At 46.8% G+C, this 18,627-nt stretch overlaps 1 protein-coding gene across 2 annotated transcripts in view; it reads right to left on the bottom strand.

Annotated features, from left to right (window-relative positions):
- The window catches only part of POU2F3 (POU class 2 homeobox 3), an 86,119-nt gene that overhangs the window by 62,217 nt on the left and 5,275 nt on the right, over positions 1–18,627 (bottom strand). The window contains exon 2 of one of the 2 annotated variants that reach the window (XM_033172374.1): positions 8,046–8,114. The exons of the other annotated variant lie outside the window; for it this stretch is intronic. Coding sequence (XP_033028265.1) covers positions 8,046–8,114 — 69 coding nt within the window. The remainder of the gene's footprint in view (positions 1–8,045; positions 8,115–18,627) is intronic. 2 annotated transcript variants of the gene reach the window in all.

Genomic DNA, 18,627 nt, shown 5'->3' with positions numbered 1-18,627 from the left:
TTGTCTTTGACAATAAACCCTTCACTATCTGCCATGTGCATTCCTTTGGCTGCGAAGCACCCTTGACGTGATTGTGGATGCCAGGAAGAACTTATGTAGTGATCCTTGGCATGAGATATTACAAGTGCATCTCCCCGGTGTTGTCTGTGAAATGCTAGAATCAACACATGCATTGCTGAAGGGTGTGCTTTTCTGCTTTCCGGATGCTGTATTCAGTGATGCTGAAAAATGCCTTTATTTCACCAGTTGTAAAACCGGGAGGACATCTGTTCTTTTTTCCATTTTAGGTATACAACAAAGCAAGCAAAGATGGTGTTCCTATGGTGGCTTGTCAAACAGTCCAAATGAGACCCCAGCAGCTACAGGGTTTGAAAGGCCAATGACAGGCAGACAAGTTTTGGGCAAGCTGAAAATTTATTTATTGGTTTTACAAATAGCCAGGAATCTAGTTTATCTGATATATATATATATATATATATATATATATATATATATATATATATAATGGTTTGGTCTTTGTAAAGGGAAGATCGGATCAACTGAAGAAGGGATAGGATAGGTCAATTAAGAATCGTGTGAATGTGGGTCTAATTAATGGAATCATTTGTTTTGGTCATAGAAAACAATGAGCACTGCAAATTGTTTACCCAGTCCTGTTTAGGGAAGTTTTTAATCTGTGATATTTTAATGTATTTTAATATTTGTTGGAAGCTGCCCAGAGTGGCTGGGGAGACCCAGCCAGATGGGCGGGGTACAAATAAATTATTATTATTATTATTATTATTATTATTATTATTATTATTATCATTATACATTGTAGCAGAGTGAATATTATGCTAAATATTTTTAATGCTACTTGATACATTGTGATTTTCAGAAATGTAACCTGAAACACTGTTCATGGGGGAGACGGGTAATCTAATTTACTTTTGTAATAATGTTTGGTATGGATTTTTTTTTAAAGCTCTATTTAAAAAGTCCACTATATGCTGACTTAGGGTTAATGTACACAAATGCATATGCACTTTTACAAAAGGCAACACAAGACACAACATCCATAGGATGTGATGGCAACCAACTTGGGTGCCTTTAAAAGAAGACCAATTCATCTTTAAAGAAAGAGTTTCTGTGGGGAAAGTTTGGGGCAAAAAAACCACACACACACACACAGAGAGAGAGAGAGAGAGAGAGAGAGATGGAGCATTAAATCACAGACCGCTGTCTGGAAAGAGCAGGGATAAGCCCTGACCAGAGGCTTTAATACTTCTTAATATCACTTGCTGGAAACCACAGTGGAGGAGAATGTTCTGCTTGTGGGTTTCCCATTGGGGCATCTGGTTTTCCACTTTGAGAATAGGTTGCTGGATTAGATGGGCCCTTGGCTTGATTTAGCTGTTCCTGACACAACTATTCCCCATTTATCTTCCAGAGAAACTGAGGAAGGAGCTGAGACCTGAGTAATGACAATGGAAGCAATTGGCTTTAAACTATTATCAAGACACCTTCCACAAAGAGGCATAAGTAAGGACAGTGGTTTTCCAGGATCATAAATGGGGATTGTCCCTGGTAATAAATAACGTACATTCCCAAAAACCCTGCTTGGTTGGAACAATATTATATCTGAACATTGCTAGCAAACACCCACACACAGGGGCCCAGAGAGGGACAGAGGAGGCATGAATGAATTTGGCATACAGTGTGACCTGTGGTGAGTCCTGAGGGCCTGGCAGAAAGAATCAGAGGGCCACAAGATGTCCCTGAAATCCTCACCGCTAAAATACTCATTACGTTTTTGTTTTTTTTTAAAAAAAAATGGGGTCCATTCACCCCGGTGTAAAATGATCAACCTGCACTACTTGACATCAGTGAGAACTAGGCCTGTTTCCAGGCAAAATATACTGCAGAGCACAGCCTGTCAAGAGCTGGGCAGTCCCAGTCAGTTTCACTACCATCAGCTGCAGCACAAACACAAGCTCACTTTCCTGAAAATGCCCAGCAGCTGAAATTTGCCCAAATCTGCTCTGTGGGATATTGCAACAACTCTCCACCTGCCCAATGCCCTGCAGTCATTCAGTTATTGTGGCAGGTGTGTTTGAAATGCCCCCTCCTTGCCTGGTTTATGGTTTAAACTAAAAAACAGAGAGAGGACTTTCTCTCCCCCTCCCCGGATCACATCCCATATCAAAGAGAAGTCACTCCTCTTGGCGAGGAACTGTGTTGTTGCGAGTGAGAAAGAGTGAGAGCTAAAGAGAAGAGGTTGTCAGGATACAGGGTAGCCCTTCTCAGTGGAAAGGGAGTAAAATGCATAGCAATCCCCCAATCTTCCTCTCCAGTATCAATAAAAAGCAATTGGTGAAATAGCTGAGAGCTATATCCTGCTTTCCCAGGCCTATGGAAACAATGTTTTGGGTTGTACAAGGTTCACAGTGAAACAGGGCACAGCAGAAAACAAGCAACACCCTCAGGAGCTCCACTCCCTGATGTTGCCTTCCAGAGAAGGGTGGGAGTGGGGGGGAGAAACAGCACGATACGCCCTATCCCACCACAGAGATCCACGCAGGGGAGGCTTTGGATGCGAGCTTCAAGGGACCGGCTCATTTCCCAACCTTCTCTCGTTATAAGGCAATCTTCACCAACCTGCTGCCTTCCCAGGCAGTTGGGGCTGATGGGAGTTGTAGTCCAAAGGATTCAGAGGTAGCCAGGTGGCAAAAGGGGGCTCTCATGAGGCTGGAAACCACAGAGCCTAGGGCTTGCCGATCAGAAGGTCGGCGGTTCGAATCCCTGTGATGGGGTGAGCTCCCGTTGTTTGGTCCCTGCTCCTGCCCACCTAGCAGTTCGAAAGCATGTAAAAGTGCAAATAGACAAAAAGGTACCGCTCCTGTGGGAAGGTAAACGGCGTTTCCGTGCGCTGCTCTGGTTTGCCAGAAGCGGCTTAGTCATGCTGGCCACATGACCCGGAAGCTGTACGCCGGCTCCCTCGGCCAGTAAAGTGAGATGAGTGCCACAACCCCAGAGTCGTCCACGACTGGACCTAACGGTCAGGGGTCCCTTTACCTTTACCTATTCTTGCACTATAGTGCAACAAAAGCTGCAATACTTTTGCCGACATCACTACTCAGAACATTTGTGGTACGAATGTGGATAGTGGTTTCTCTCTCCCTCCCTCTTTCACAGCACTAAAACTCGTGAACATGCAACCAGGCTGCGTGTGGTTTATTAGATTTATATATTTCCCTTCATCAAAAGATCTCAGGGCGGTTCAGAGGATAAGAACACAAGATACAGTGAAAACCACAAATAAGTAGCTAAAATGAAAACGACAAAACAATATCACCCCCAAACACATTTAAAAGGCTGTAGAATATTAATCAGCCAAAGGCCTGGTTAAAGATGAATGGTTTTTTGTTTTTTGTTTGCCTGGCACCTAAAGATGTATAATGAAGGTGCCAGACAAACTTCCCTGGGGAGAGCATGCCACAAACGGGGAGTCACTGCAGAAAAGAAAGTAATTCTTCACACTCGTAGTTAAATCATGGAACTCGCTCCTACTTGGGTGACTTTAAAAGAGGACCTGCCAAATTCAAGGAGGGGGCCATCAAGAGATACTAGCTATGATGGCCACGATCCACCTCTCCTGTCAGCGGCTGAATAGCAGTAGTTGGGAATCACAGGTGGGCAGAGTGCCGTTGCATTCAGGTCCTGCTTGCAGGCTTCCCATAGACACCTGCTTGGCCACTTTGATGCTGGACTATAGGTGGGCCACTGGCCTGATCCAGCAGGCTCTTCTCGCGTTTCTAGGAAAATTACGAAACTTCAGCTGGAAGTTGTGAGACATGCACTGAATGGAAACGAAGGAGGATGTCTGCCCTGAAACGCTTGCAGCTGTAAACAGTGTTGAAAGCAAGATCATGTAGAACCATGCATACCAGTGTTGATGAAGTCACAATAAAAATAATGTCTGGAGGGTCCTCAGCTTAGCCCTTTGATCTTCTGGATAGGTTAATTTTTTTAAAAAAAAGAAAAACAGAGTAAGCTTCTCGGGGACACTAAGCTTCAAACTTGAAGTTTACCTCCATGAGTGGAGGCAGCAGGTGTGGTTATTTCACAAGGGAACTGCACTCTTCACATGCCCTGCAGAGCCCTGTCCCATCTTCACAACCCAGACCCTACACCTAGCTTTGTCGTTTAGTATGGGGATTCATGGAAGCTGCCTCTGAGTCTGTTTCAAAGGACTAAAACCAGGAATGTGTGACACGTTCCCCTACCCAATAAATTGGGCCGTTTTTAATCTTTCTCTCCCCCCCCCCAGAATTCCTCTGATCTTTCAATTAAGTGGGACTTTTGAAAAACGCCTCTAGTGAAGAAAAGGAAAAGGTATCACTAAAAAGAGGAGGAAAGGGGGCACAAATTTGCATAGACTAATTTATAGGTATAGGTGCAAATTTAGGAATGATTACTATATTGATTTCACAGACCCCCCCCCCCCCAATGGTGGCTCTTTACACATAGCCCAAGCCGAGGAAATGTATCACCCCCAAAAGAGGGGGCAAATTTAGAAAGAACTACTATAATCTTCTCACAGCTCCCCTCCTACAGATACATACACACCACCAAAATTTACAAAAAGTATCACAAAACGGAAGAGAAGAGAGACCTGGATGAAAAGGTCTCTGCCTTGGGCGATCATTTTGCATTGCTTTTAAAGATATCCCCAAGTTGTTTTTGTACTGTTTCAAAAAACATTTCGAGCTGTTTTTAATGGGACGCCTGCAGATAGCCCTAAGGCATATGGAAAAGGTGATTCGTACATAAAAAAATAACAATGGAGATTTGCAAAAATATTTGCATGTGTTGATTTAGATATATACATGCCAATTTAGAAAGATGGCTCTCATTTCAATTGAAATACAATACACCTCTCCCCCTGCATTGCCTCCCCCTTCAAGAAAGAATTCCTCCTGTATCGGCCCTTCAAACAGAAGATGTTAAAGTAGACCAGGGCTGCATGGCTTATACTGCTTAACAGCTACAGCAGAACCAGTTGTTTTTTTTTTTTACCCTAGTGGAAGACACTTAATTTAACCCCTTTTCATATTTGCAATCTCCCTCCTCCGTTCCATTTTAAAAATAAAGTGTGATGGAGCAGTTTACTCCTAACTGAAGTTAACTCCAAAAAGCAAGTCACTGTGTGACTCCAAAAAGCAAGACACAAACCACGACTCTAAAAAGCAAAGTGACTTTGGCTATGTCCCAGCAAACTACAAGCTAAGGCTCATCTAAGCTGGGATTTTTTTATTACTTTTTTTATTTTTTACCAATTTAACAGCCAATTAGGTTGGTGCAACACCTTCACCACCTCCCAGACCCTGGAGCACAGAGTCTGTCAAATTGGCCTTTTACAAACTTTGTTGGCTCTATTTCCTCTTGCTGAAATATCTCTGGAAGTGGCTAGCTCAAAGACACGCTTGGCAGCGACTCAAGAAGTGTGTCCACGGGCATGAGATTTAATTAAATTGGGGCCTTCAACCCATTTGATGATGTGTGCATAAACAGGGCTCTTGGAGTAACATCTGCCGCACCATTGGCCAACTTGCAGTGCCTTGAGTAGATTTGCGGCACACAGTTCAGGCCAGGACACAACTTGGCTGCATTGTATTGTCAGGCTTCAGCTCTAGCCTGCCTTTCCTGCACAGCCCTGCTATTCCCTGCTACTCATCTTGGCCAGTTAAAACCTCAGGTCTGCTTCAGGTAAGAACATCAGAACAGCCTGCTGCATCACCATCTCAGCCAGCACCCTGTTCTCGCAGTAGCCACAAGCAGGACCTGAGTCTAAGAGCCCTTTCCCCTCCTGCGGTTTCCAGCAAATAGCATTCAGAAGCATTACTGTGTCCAACCATGAAGGCAGAGTTGAGCCATTAAGGTTAGTAGCAATCGATTGCCCCATTGGCAGACCCTGGTGCCTCAAATTTCAGCGACGCCAAAATCCAGTGCCCCCACCTCTCGCCTTCCATTCTGAAACATTGCTGCGCTGTCCCCTGTGGCACCCCCGAGGCTCTGCACCCAGCAGTGGCATAGCATGGTTTGCTGGTGCTTGGGGCACATGGGCATGCATATGTACCAGGAGGAGCAGGATGCAGAGGGTGAACAGAGCCTGCTGTGCCACGCCAGCCCTCACCATGGATGTTGCGAGATAATCCCCTGACACCCATGGGTGGGTTGAGGAGGACACTACAGCCATGTGGGTGGAAATTGTTCATATGTGCAAACCAAAACTGGCGGTTTTTAAACACACACACACACACACACACACACACACACACACACACATTGTGTAACTCTTGAAACCCTCCCTTGTATCACCTTCTTTAGTCCCGCACAGCACGTTCTTTGCAGTCCTAAATGGCCATGACAATCTCACTGAGGGCCAACAGCGCCAATTCGGAGTGAGGGGGGAAATGTCTGAATGCCCTCACTCTATGCCAATTAGAGATCATGCACTGAATATGATGGTGTGACCATGAAGTCTTGCCAATTCTGATGCAGGATAATGTGATTGACAGAAAAAATAAAAATAAAAATCTGTCCCCTGCCCTTCCTATCTACACAGAGCCCTCAAGGCAGATAATAATATTCATTCACAAACACCTGGTACAATGGCAACTGTGTACACACTTAACCTGGGAGTAAGGACTTGCTGACGAGTAGAAATCATCATGTGAAATAGAGACCTCCATTCCCTTCACAGAGCTACATTTCTCAAAGTAGACTAGCAATCAATCCCTTTTCCTAGGGAGCTCTGGAAATTGTAATACTGTGAGGTGAATAGGGGACTCCTAATAACTCTCAAAAACACCCTTAACAAACTGCACCCCCCCCCCCAGAATTCTTTGGGGAAGCTATGACTGTTTAAGGTGGTATGATACTTCCTTAAAGGTATAATGCAGGTAGGACCTACATCTAAGAAAGAAAAACAGAGAGAGGTGGGATGGGAAGTGCCAATGCAGGGAAGGCACAGGTGACTTAGAAAAGTCCGGTGGGACAATATACTAGCCCAGGAGTAGATGGTTCCCCACCCTGTGCTAAGATTTAGACCTGGCAGAAACTTGGTATGCAATACAAACACACCTTTTGTGTTTTGCCCCGACACTGGGGGGGGGGGGAGCACAAAATTTGATGTGACATTTTTAGTGCGAGCTTAGGAGTTCTAGAGTGTACCTCTGGATAAAGAGCGACCAAATGTTTTGCAAGTTTGAAAGATTTTCCGTTTGACTGGTGTGATATTTAGAGGTATAAACACTCTCCAAATCAAGGTCCCCAAGAAACTGAACGATAACAGAAGCAGAATAATTCCTTGGAGATGAAGGAAAAATTCATGGATGGTAGCCTGTTTTGCCAAACACTCTGTATGAGTCAGCTGTGGGGCTGAAACTACTTGTGGGTGTTAAAAGGCAGAGGCCCCTAAGCCTTTTGAAAATAGCACTTATTTATCTGGAAGGGAAAAGTCCTGCATTATGAAAGCTGCTTTGACCTTAATAGCCCACAAAGGGTTTTCCCTGTCCTCGTTTGAGCTTTATTAACACACTGTTAGCATGACAGGATGACCTCACCTTGCCTGGGTTTCTGATGGTTAAGATTGCAACCAGAAAAATGGTTAATATTGCAACCAGAAAAAATCATCTGGACGGGTTGCTTTTGAGCTGGGGCAACTTGGAGACTTTGGCCCAAGCTGGAAGGTTTAGCGGGAAACAGGAGATGTTTGTCTGGTTCATGTGTTTGGTTGGGGCCATATATCACTGAAATATCAAATGGGAATCTTTAAACTGTCATTGCAGGGATCAAAACCACCTCTAACGAACTGAGAAACATGTGCCCTGCTCTCTCATTTCATCACGCTTCTGTGTAATAAAGTGATAATGGCCCCAAATATTATGGGAGAAGGTTTATGAGGAAGCTGCCATGTTTCAGCCCTCCTTTTGAACTCCACCTGCCAATGCCCTGAGCTGGAACTAAAGCCCAGGGGACTGGGAAAAGAGAAACTGTCTTACCGGGTTCTATGTGACTGCCTTCATGCTGCGAATCTGTGGAATCTGCCACATCACCACTCATCTTGATATCTAAAAATGTGAAGCAAGCTGGTTTTAATAGCAGAGCACGACCCCCACCACCACCACCTGTGCCTCTTCAATGAGTGCGTCATTAAATCCCCAGTTCCTACACATCCAGCCTCAGGAATATTCATAAGCTTGGGCAATGCCATGCCTTCCTCCCTTCTGTGTCTCTCTCCTCTCCATTCATCTTCTGTGCCTTCATTCATCTTTTGAGACTTCTCCTTCATTCATTTTCCTGATCATAGGTCAGGCAAGATGCATGGCAAAGGCTGGAGAACAAGGGCAGGCCTTTCCAGATGGGCTTTCCAGGAGGAAAAAAAACGGCTCCATGATGGCACTTTGAGCCTAACAGCAAGGAAGCATGATTCTCCCTAATGTAAGCATTTGGCTGATATCTAAGGTGCTGCAAATCGTTCAGCGGACCAAAGCTCAGTGATTAGAGCATCTGCTTTGTATTAAATTGTGGGTGGACATAGCAGACGACACATTGATTCTCCAAGCAGCTCTGTTTATTCTCAGGCTGGAACAGGACTTAAATGAAGGGCTCAGCAGCCTGCTTATATAGAACTCAGCTACAAGCAACAGTATCAACTTTCTGTAGTTACCCAATCCCTGAACGTCACTTTCAATCCCTCATTTGCATGTGCGGACCTGAGTGAAAACTGCAACAGAATGACCTATATACACACACCCCTAGTGGCCTAGGGTGAGAACTTCAATACATAACACTTTGAATGCAGAAGGCCTCAGGTTCAATCGCAGGCATCTCCAGGACAGGCTGGAGGAGACACTTGGCTGAAACTCTGGAGAGCTGCTACCAGTCAGTGTAGACAATACTGAGATGGACCAATAGATGGACCATTTTGCCCCCATTTGATTTGGCATTGGTCTTTCTCTCATGGCTATGATTTTAAGCCATTTACCCTGCAAATTACTGTCCCTGCCGCCAGAGTCCTGGATCCCAGATCTTCATTTACCAGAGTTCACCATGTATGAATTTGAAGGCTTGTGACCCATCACAGAATATGGGTGCATTCAGATGCGGGGAATGTGGCATTAGTTTTCCTGATTATAATGCTGGCGCTTCTATCCCATTTTCTAAACATTCCTTTCACTCTACAGTACCTGTTGAATTGTGGAACGATAGCTTTTCGACTGATATAGGCTACTGGCACACTGTACTAAATTTCATTCACACTGGCGGGTGTGGGGCAGCACAGTAACAGAAGCCATTGAACAATGTCACCACTCCCCTGTCTTTTCTGCACATGCCTGCTTCTGCTCCATGATTCCCCCATGAAAACACCAGGGAAGAGCTGCATGCCTTCCTATCACCCCAGATTTTGTCACTTTACTCCCACAATTTTCCTGGCTAAGGGGGCTGCAAATGGAATTTTAAAACACAGGAATGAGTACTGAACATTCACTATATTCCATTAGTTTGCTAGAAGTGGCTTTTACATGATGTGAAAGCTCAACTATAACACAAAAATCAATGGTTGGGGAAACTTCAGGGAGAGGGAATGAACTGCTGTGTGAATGCAGCCTATGTCCCACATATTGGGAGCAGGTGGCGCTGTGGTCTAAACCACTGAGCCTCTTGGGCTTGCTGATCGGAAGGTCAGCAGTTCGAATCCCTGTGACGGGGTGAGCTCCCGTTGCTCTGTCTCAGCTCCTGCCAACCTAGCAGTTTGAAAGCACACCTGTGCAAGTGGATAAATAGGTACCGCTCCGGGGGGAAGGTAAACAGCGTTTCTGTGCGCTCTGGTTTCCATCATGGTGTTCCGTTGTGCCAGAAGCGGTTTAGTCATGCTGGCCACATGGCCCGGAAAGCTATCTGTGGACAAACGCCGGCTCCCTTGGCCTGAAAGCGAGATGAGCATCGCCACCCCATAGTCGTCTTTGTCCAGGAGTCCTTTACCTTTACCTATGTCCCACATTTTCTTCTCACTGGGTATAGAACCAGGTGCAGAAAAGAAGAAGCCCACATTTAAATAAACCTGGATAGCTTTGCAAGGGCACTTTTAACTCTTTGCATCCTAACTGGAAGAGTACTGAGGTTTTTTGTTTTTTTTCTGTAAGAAACAATTTGCATAAGCTTCCACTAGCCAATTCCCTGGAGGTTTTTTTTTTTTTTTTTGAGAACAGGAGAGTGATTTGCATCAGTTAATGACACTATTTATAACATTCGCTCGCTCTGTGCCTGTTCTCTGCGGTTTTGCCAGGTGAGCTCTCCATTAAACAGACATCACTCGGAATCAGGCAAAACTCCGTGATATGTAATTGTTCTCGTCAAACATACCAAGAAGGAGATAATTGACAAAGCTTTCTTCGTACCCCCCGCATGTTACAAGACCGCGGAGAACCAATCCAAGGATAACAAAAGATAATCTGAAGGTTTAGGAAATGAGAAAGGTTGACAAAGGAGCTTGAAAGAAGTAGCTGAGCTCCGTCTCAGAAAAGCGTGACTTGCGGCAGCTTCAAATCTTGCTAAAATGATGAACATAGGAAGCTGCCATTGACTGAGTTGGACCATTGGTCCATCTAGCCCAGTATGACTGGCAGCAGCTCTCCAGGGTTTGAGGCAGGACCCTTTTTATCAACTCTAACTAGAGATGTCTGGGATTGAACCCGAGTCCTTCTGCATGCAAAGCAGATGCTTTATCCCTGAGCTACAGTTCCTCCCTTTAAAAAACTGGTACTTGTGGGATGGGTGACACAATGCTTTTTTCATGCCTTCTCACATGGAACAATTTGGCAGGCCAAGAGGACTTCGAGGGCTGCAATATCTCCCCACCCTCCAAGCATCCCTATTTTCCAGTTTCCGATTTGATCCTGGAATGTCCTGCTTTTCCTCCCTAGGACATCCCTATTTTTCATTGGAGAAATGTCGGAGGGGATGTATCAGATCTGGATTGTAGGTTTTCCAGACCAGACTCCCTAGTCAAGGGTCTTGAAGTGCATAGGTAGAAGGTCTTGCACTGTGGACTAACAATGACCATAATGCTAGGCTCCGATGTATTTATCCCAGTTCTGGCCAATCCGGAGGCTTCATATTGCCTGCCAATCACAGGGGCTGATGTCGCACACAAAGAGATAGAACTATTCCCATTCTAAGGCTGAGGGTTTTCACCATACACACTCAGTCCTAGGTAGCTCACTGCATGGAGTTCCTGTGCCTATTCATGGATTCCCGGGGCAAGTCCTCAACAGCATGAATATCATTGAATAAACCCTGAATTTGGTATCTGGCTCATCAGGGCTCTGGATACTTGTACAGAAAGCATTCATCGGGAATACCAATATGGTGGCAGTCAGATCCAGATCCAGAGAACACCATATACCGTACTCTTGAAATCTCCTGCTGAGGCAGGGGATGATTTAACTGAGAAGATAAGAACACAAAAAGAGCCTGAAACGCTGGAGAAGGCAATAGCTCAGGGGTAGCATATCTGCCTTGTATCCAGAAAGTCCCAGATTCAATCCCCCCATATCTCCAGAGACAGCTGGGAGAGACTCCTGCCTGAAACACCGGAGAGATTCTGCCAGTCAGTGTAAACACTACTGAGCTAGATGGACCGACATTCCAACCCCGTAAAAGGGAGCCTTTTATTTTCCTATACTTCCTCTGGACATGAAGGTTTCATTTATCCATTAATGAATGTTGACAGACCTAACCTTCCCCATGAATCTGCCTCATCTAGTTGTAACGTAATCTGAAGACTGGACTACTGCAATGCACTCTATCTGGGGCTGCCCTTGGGTCTGGCCCAGAAGCTTCAACTGGTGCCAAATGCTGCAGCTAGACTGGTGATGGGAGCTGTCTACCACCAGAACATGACACTGGTATTGAAAGCACTGGTTTTCCATCAGGTACTGGGTCTGGTTCAAGACTCTTATACTGTTGTAAAAAAAAGCCGTAGATAACTTAGGCCCAGTATGTCCCAAGTAAATCACTGAAACAAGAAGTTGTGCCTTCAGTTGTGGGCCCACCTCTGTGGAACTCCCTCCCACTAGAAGTCAGGCAGCCACTGGCACTGCTGAGTTTCAGGCACCTGGTTAAATCCATCTTATTTCAGGAGGCCTTTCCATCACAAGAGTTACTCTGTTGTTTAAATTTGTTTTCCTTGAGTTCTTTGTTTCGGCCATGAAGCTTACTGCATGATCCTGGGCCATTCACTGCCAGTGTGGTGTAGTGGTTAAGAGCGGTAGACTCGTAATCTGGGGAACCGGGTTCGTGTCTCCACTCCTCCACATGCAGCTGCTGGGTGACCTTGGGCTAGTCACACTTCTTTGAAGTCTCTCAGCCCCACTCACCTCACAGAGTGTTTGTTGTGGGGGAGGAAGGGAAAGGAGAATGTGAGCCGCTTTGAGACTCCTTCGGGTAGTGAAAAGCGGGATATCAAATCCAAACTCCTCCTCCTCCTCTTCTTCTTCTTCTCTCAGCCTAAGCCTACCTCACAGGGTTATTGTGGTGATAAAATGGGAAAGGGGAGAATCATGTAGGCTACCTCTTGCTCCTAGACCAACCCCCTGCAATGCAGGAATATGCAGCTGTCCCATATGGGGATCAAACTTGCGACCTTGGCGTTGTCAGCACCATGCTCAAACCCAGGGGTGGAGGAAGGGGTGTGTGGTGGGTATGGGCCACCCTGGGTGTCCCCACTGAGGGGGGTGACAAAATGCTGGGCGGCACTCACTGCGGGGCCTGCAGCGTGCCCGAGCCACACGTCTCTCTTGGCTCCACGCTGCCCAAACAGTCTGCCCACTGCTTCCTCCCCAGCTGTAGGGCTGCTGAGTGGGAGGAGGCAGGCATACTCCAGAGGCCCCACGATGCACCCCGCCCCTATGGGCCGCTCACCCCGCCCCTGGGCATGCCACCCCAGGTGCCCAAGCGGCTTCCTCTGCCGCTGCTCTAACCAACTGAACTAAAGTGTTAAACACATCAGAGTTAATGCCAACTTCAGGAACCCTAGTTGGAGCAAATTCAGCCCAGGAACACCTGCTCCCAGTCATGGCCTGGCCCTGGTACAGAGGAACAGAGAAGAGATCTCTGATCGGGATATGCTTGGAGCTCTTGCCAACCTGCCCAATGTAATTAAATTGGATCTAACATCAAACAGCCTGGTTACGGTAACTGGAGGATGGTGTCACGTGTAGCAAGACTAGCCAACCGCCCTGGAATTCCGACTGTGTAAACATCTTCAGACCTGAAGCTATAAGCCAACTGAACTGCTGGAAATGTAGGTTAGGAAGTGGGTATGGCCCAAGAGGAGTTTGCTGGCTTGACACACCAGACTCAGCTTGCCAGAGGTGGGAAGGGTGGCCTTTCCTTCTCCTGCCCATTCCTCCTGACACCGTCACTGCATGAGAAATCCCGAGCGGAAAGTGAGATGCAAGATGTTCCTAAGGCAACTCCAGTGCCTTCGAAAGGGAAGAGCTGGCCCTCAATGTCTTGCACAACCAAGCCAGACTAGTCAGTTTCATTACCACACAGAGCAAGTTTCGCCCATCAGCATTCCCACACAGCAACCTTGCTTCAGTTGGACTGCAAGACAAAGTGATTCTGCAAAGGCAAAGAGGAGCAGGCTTAAATAATAATAAAAAAAGCCTGCCCCTACCTGCACTGCAGAAGAGGCAAGCAACCTTTCAGTTTGACATCAAAAACTCGAAAGCGAGTTGCGCCTTCAAGCCAGAGGATTTGCTACAAGCCAAAGAGCAGAAGGTGGGGGAGGGGGCTGGTTTTGACATTTTTGCTATTGCCTCCTGTCCTACCAAAGAGGCAAGCAGGATTTCAGTTTGAATTTTATAGAAAATCTCCCAAAAGTGACTTGCCTCTTCAGCAAATGGAAATACCTCTGGCTGTTCAACACTCCCCCCCCCACCACCACGCTTTCCATCACAGTCTCCAGGGGCCCACCTGAAAATGTACCAAAACTACTGACGGTCCCCAAAACACATTAAATGCACAACCAACTTTGTCAACTGTTTTATCTGGCTCAACTGGAATTGACCCCACACATGTCTACTCACTCCCACTAAGTTCAATGGGATTTACTCCCAGGTAAATGAGTAGAAAGTTGAAGGATTGGAGTTCTGTAAGGTGAGAAAAGCTCAACATCAAAAAAACTAAGATCATGGCCACTGGTCCCATCACCTCCTGGCAAATAGAAGGGGAAGAAATGGAGGCAGTGAGAGATTTCACTTTCTTGGGTTCCATGATCACTGCAGCTGGTGACAGCAGTCACGAAATTAGAAGGCGCCTGCTTCTTGGGAGAAAAGCAATGACAAACCTAGACAACATCTTAAAAAGCAAAGACATCACCTTGCCGACAAAGGTCCGTATAGTTAAAGCTATGGTTTTCCCAGTAGTAATGTACGGAAGTGAGAGCTGGACCATAAAGAAGGCTGATCGCCAAAGAATTGATGCTTTTGAATTATGGTGCTGGAGGAGACTCTTGAGAATCCCATGGACTGCAAGAAGATCAAACCTATCCATTCTCAAGGAAATCGGCCCTGAGTGCTCACTAGAAGGACAGATCCTGAAGTTGAGGCTCCAGTATTTTGGCCACCTCATGAGAAGAGAAGACTCCCTGGAAAAGACCCTGATGTTGGGAAAGATGGAGGGCACAAGGAGAAGGGGACAACAGAGAATGAGATGGTTGGACAGTGTTCTCGAAGTGACTGGCATGAGTTTGGCCAAACTGCGGGAGGCAGTGCCTGGCGTGCTCTGGTCCATGGGGTCACAAAAAGTCGGACACGACTGAACGACTGAACAACAACAACAAGAAGAAAGGTGAGATATTCATGTTACCAATTAGCAGGTGGCTTTCTCCTGTCATTTCTGTGCGCTGTTGATGGTTTCTCTGGCTACCTACTGCATTGTTAGTCACGATCCCAAAAGCATGGTGCAAGAACACTTTAACACGAGTTCCTTGTTTCTCGCCAAGGCAGAGCAAAATGGTGGTTTGCCTCACACTGTGGAATAGGAAGAGTCCTCAATCTCCAATTCCAGTTAATCTTCCTACAATTGTTTTAAATTATCCATAAGGCATGTTTCAGAATATAAGAATAGCTCATATATCCGAGAGGTGAAACCCTTTGTACGGTTTCTGCTGGAAAGCTCCTCAGAAACCTCAAAAAATCAGATTATTTTCTACTAACAATCTCTCTTACTTTGTTTAAAAACATTCCAATGTAGCTTCTCAGGCAACAACAGAAAGCCCATCATTCCCTTTATTTCCGATGTTCAGGTGTGAGTGCCGATCCTAATATAGCTAAAATAGAAACATCCACATAGAACTGGGTTGCAGCAGTACAAAAATCTTTTAGGGGAGGGGAACCTTCTGTGTGATGAGAAGGACACCCCCCCCCAAAAAAAAACATCCCAAGCAATGCACATCGGTCACAGAATGCTGGCTAAATGTTGAGTGGGAAAGAAAATGGGATGGAATGGCCTGGAGGAGGGTAGGGCTGACTGGCTAGCATACTAAACACTAGCACTCCGCACTGCAAAATTTTGTTACAGGGCCCACTCATTCACAACTCTATGCCGTTGTGTCTTTCCACCATGGGAGACAGTGGCTTAACAAACAGCCCCAAAGATAAGTGGATTTCTTTGGGATTTGCCTCTCTCTGTGCTCTGGTTCTCCATAATTTAAGAGAATTTCTAAAATCAAATGCTGGATTTGAGCAGGCACCCTTTAGCATCTTGAATGAAGAACACCAGAAGAACCTAGCTGCTGAACGATGCCAATGGTCCATCCGTTCCAGCAACCTCTGTTTCCCACAGAAGCCAAACGGATGGCTCCAGAAAACTCACAGGCAGGGCATGAAGGCAGCAGCCCTCTCCCACTCATATTTGTAAGACCCCTGCAGGATCAGGCCCAAGGCCCATCTAGTCCAGCATCCTATTCACACAGCCCAAACGCAGAACCTGAGCACAGCACATAGAACATAGCCTTATCCCCCATAAATGTGCCTAATCCATAATAATAATAATAATAATAATAATAATAATAATAATAATAATATTTATTACTTGTACCCCACCCACCTGGCTGGATGGCTGGATTTCCCCAGCCACTCTGGGCGGCTTCCAACAAAAATCAAATACATTAAAATATCACACATTAAAAGCAGGGCTGCCTTCAGATGTCCTCTAAATGTCTGGTAGTTGTCTATCTCTTTGACATCTGAAGGGAGGGAGTTCCACAGGGCGGGCGCCACTACTGAGAAGGCCCTCTGCCTGGTTCCTTGTAGCTTTGCTTCTCACAGTGAGGGAACTGCCAGAAGGCCCTCGGCGCTGGATCTCAGTGTCCGGGCTGAACGATGGGGGTGGAGACGCTCCTTCAGGTATACAGGACCGAGGCCATTTAGGGCTTTAAAGGTCAGCACCAACACATTGAATTGTGCTCAGAAACGTGCTGGGAGCCAATGTAGAACTCTCAGGACTGGAGTTATGTGGCCCCGGCGGGCACTCCCAGTCACCAGTCTAGCTGCCGCATTCTGGATTAATTGCAGTTTCCGGGTCACCTTCAAAGGTAGTCCAAGCGGGAGATAACTAGAGCATACACCACTCTGGTGAGATAGTCTGCGGGCAGGTAGGGTCTCAGCCTGCGTACCAGATGGAGCTAGTAGACAGCTGCCCTGAACGCAGAATTAATCTGCGCCTCCATGGACAGCTGTGAGTCCAAAATGACTCCCAGGCTGCGCATCTGGTCCTTCAGGGGCACAGTTACCCCATTCAGGACCAGGGAGTCCTCCACACCTGCCCTCCCCCTGTCCCCCCAAAACAGTACTTCTGTCTTGTCAGGATTCAACCTCAATCTGTTAGCCGCCATCCATCCTCCAACTGCCTCCAGGCACTCACACAGGACCTTCATGGCTTTCACTGGTTCTGATTTGAAAGAGAGGTAGAGCTGGGTATCATCCGCACACTGATGAACCCCCAGCCCAAACCCCCTGATGATCTCTCCCAGCGGCTTCATATAGATATTAAAAAGCATGGGGGAGAGGACAGAACCCTGAGGCACCCCACAAGTGAGAGCCCAGGGGTCTGAACACTCATCCCCCACCACCACTTTCTGAACACGGCCCAGGAGGAAGGAGCGGAACCACTGTATAACAGTGCCCCCAGCTCCCAACCCCTCTAGCCGGTCCAGAAGGATGCTATGGTCGATGGTGTCAAAGGCCGCTGAGAGATCCAGCAGAACTAGGAAACAGCTCTCACCTTTGTCCCTAGCCCGCCGGAGATCATCGACCAGCGCGACCAAGGCAGTTTCAGTCCCATGATGAGGCCTGAATCCCGATTGGAAGGGATCCAAATGGTCCGCTTCTTCCAGGCGTGCCTGGAGTTGTTCAGCACCCACCTGCTCAATCACCTTGCCCAAGAATGGTAGATTTGAGACTGGGCGATAGTTGGCCATATTGGCCGGGTCTAAAGATGTTTTTTTTTTTTTTTAAGAAGTGGTTTAATGACCGCCTCTTTCAGCGGGTCTGGGAATGCTCCCTCACAGAGGGAAGCATTCACCACCCCGCGGAGCCCATCGCCCAGCCCCTCCCGGCTAGCTTTTATAAGCCAGGATGGGCAAGGATCAAGGAGACAGGTGGTTGGTTTCACTCATCCAAGCAGCCGGTCCACATCCTCGGAGGTAACAGGTTGAAATTATCCCATGCAACTGGACTAGACAGGACTCTGGCACTCTCCCGTCAGGGCCCTGCTCCCACAATGGAGTCTACCTCTTTCCGAATCTGAGCGATTTTATCTGCAAAAAACTTTGCAAACACATTGCAGGAGACCTTGGGGTCCCTACCAGGCCCTGATGACAAAGGTGGTTCTGATAGATTCCGAACCACCTGAAAGAGTCTCCTGCTGCTATTTTCTGCAGATGCAATAGAGGCGGTGAAGAAAGTCTTCTTCGCCGTCACTATCGCCACTTGGTAGGCTCGACATTGAGCTCTAACCTATGTCCGGTCGGATTCAGAATGGGTTTTCTGCCACCGGCACTCTAGCCATCTCAACGATTGTTTCATCGCCCTCAGCTCCGGGGAAAACCACGGGGCTGTCCGGGCTCCATGCAACAGGAGAGGGCGCTTCGGAGCCAAACAGTCAATAGCCCTGGTTAACTCCACATTCCAGCGGGCCACCAGGGAATCAGCTGAAAGGCCATCAACATGGGATAAAGTATCCCCTACCACTCTCTGGAAACCATTTTGATCCATTAAATGGCTGGGGCGGACCATCCGAATTGGTCCCACCTCCCTGCAGAGGGGAAGGGTCGCGGAGAAGTCCAATTGCACCAGGAATTGTTATTTCCAGGTCCCCATCTCCCTCTTTATTGATCGAACACTGCATGGGGGGAGACCGCTTTTCTAAATTGTGGTTGCACCTTTTCGTATGATGTTCCATTGACTATCATACGAGCTCCTGCACATTAGGGGACACCTGACAAAAATGAATCTTTATGCAATTATGTGCACAAATTACATTAAAGCCAGCTTTCTTGCAGTGTTTTTT

Source organism: Lacerta agilis, chromosome 15, assembly GCF_009819535.1.
Source record: "Lacerta agilis isolate rLacAgi1 chromosome 15, rLacAgi1.pri, whole genome shotgun sequence".
In the NCBI taxonomy this organism is placed as follows: domain Eukaryota; kingdom Metazoa; phylum Chordata; class Lepidosauria; order Squamata; family Lacertidae; genus Lacerta; species Lacerta agilis.
Note: the sequence above shows the minus strand (reverse complement) of the source record. Positions and strands in the feature narration are given on the sequence as shown.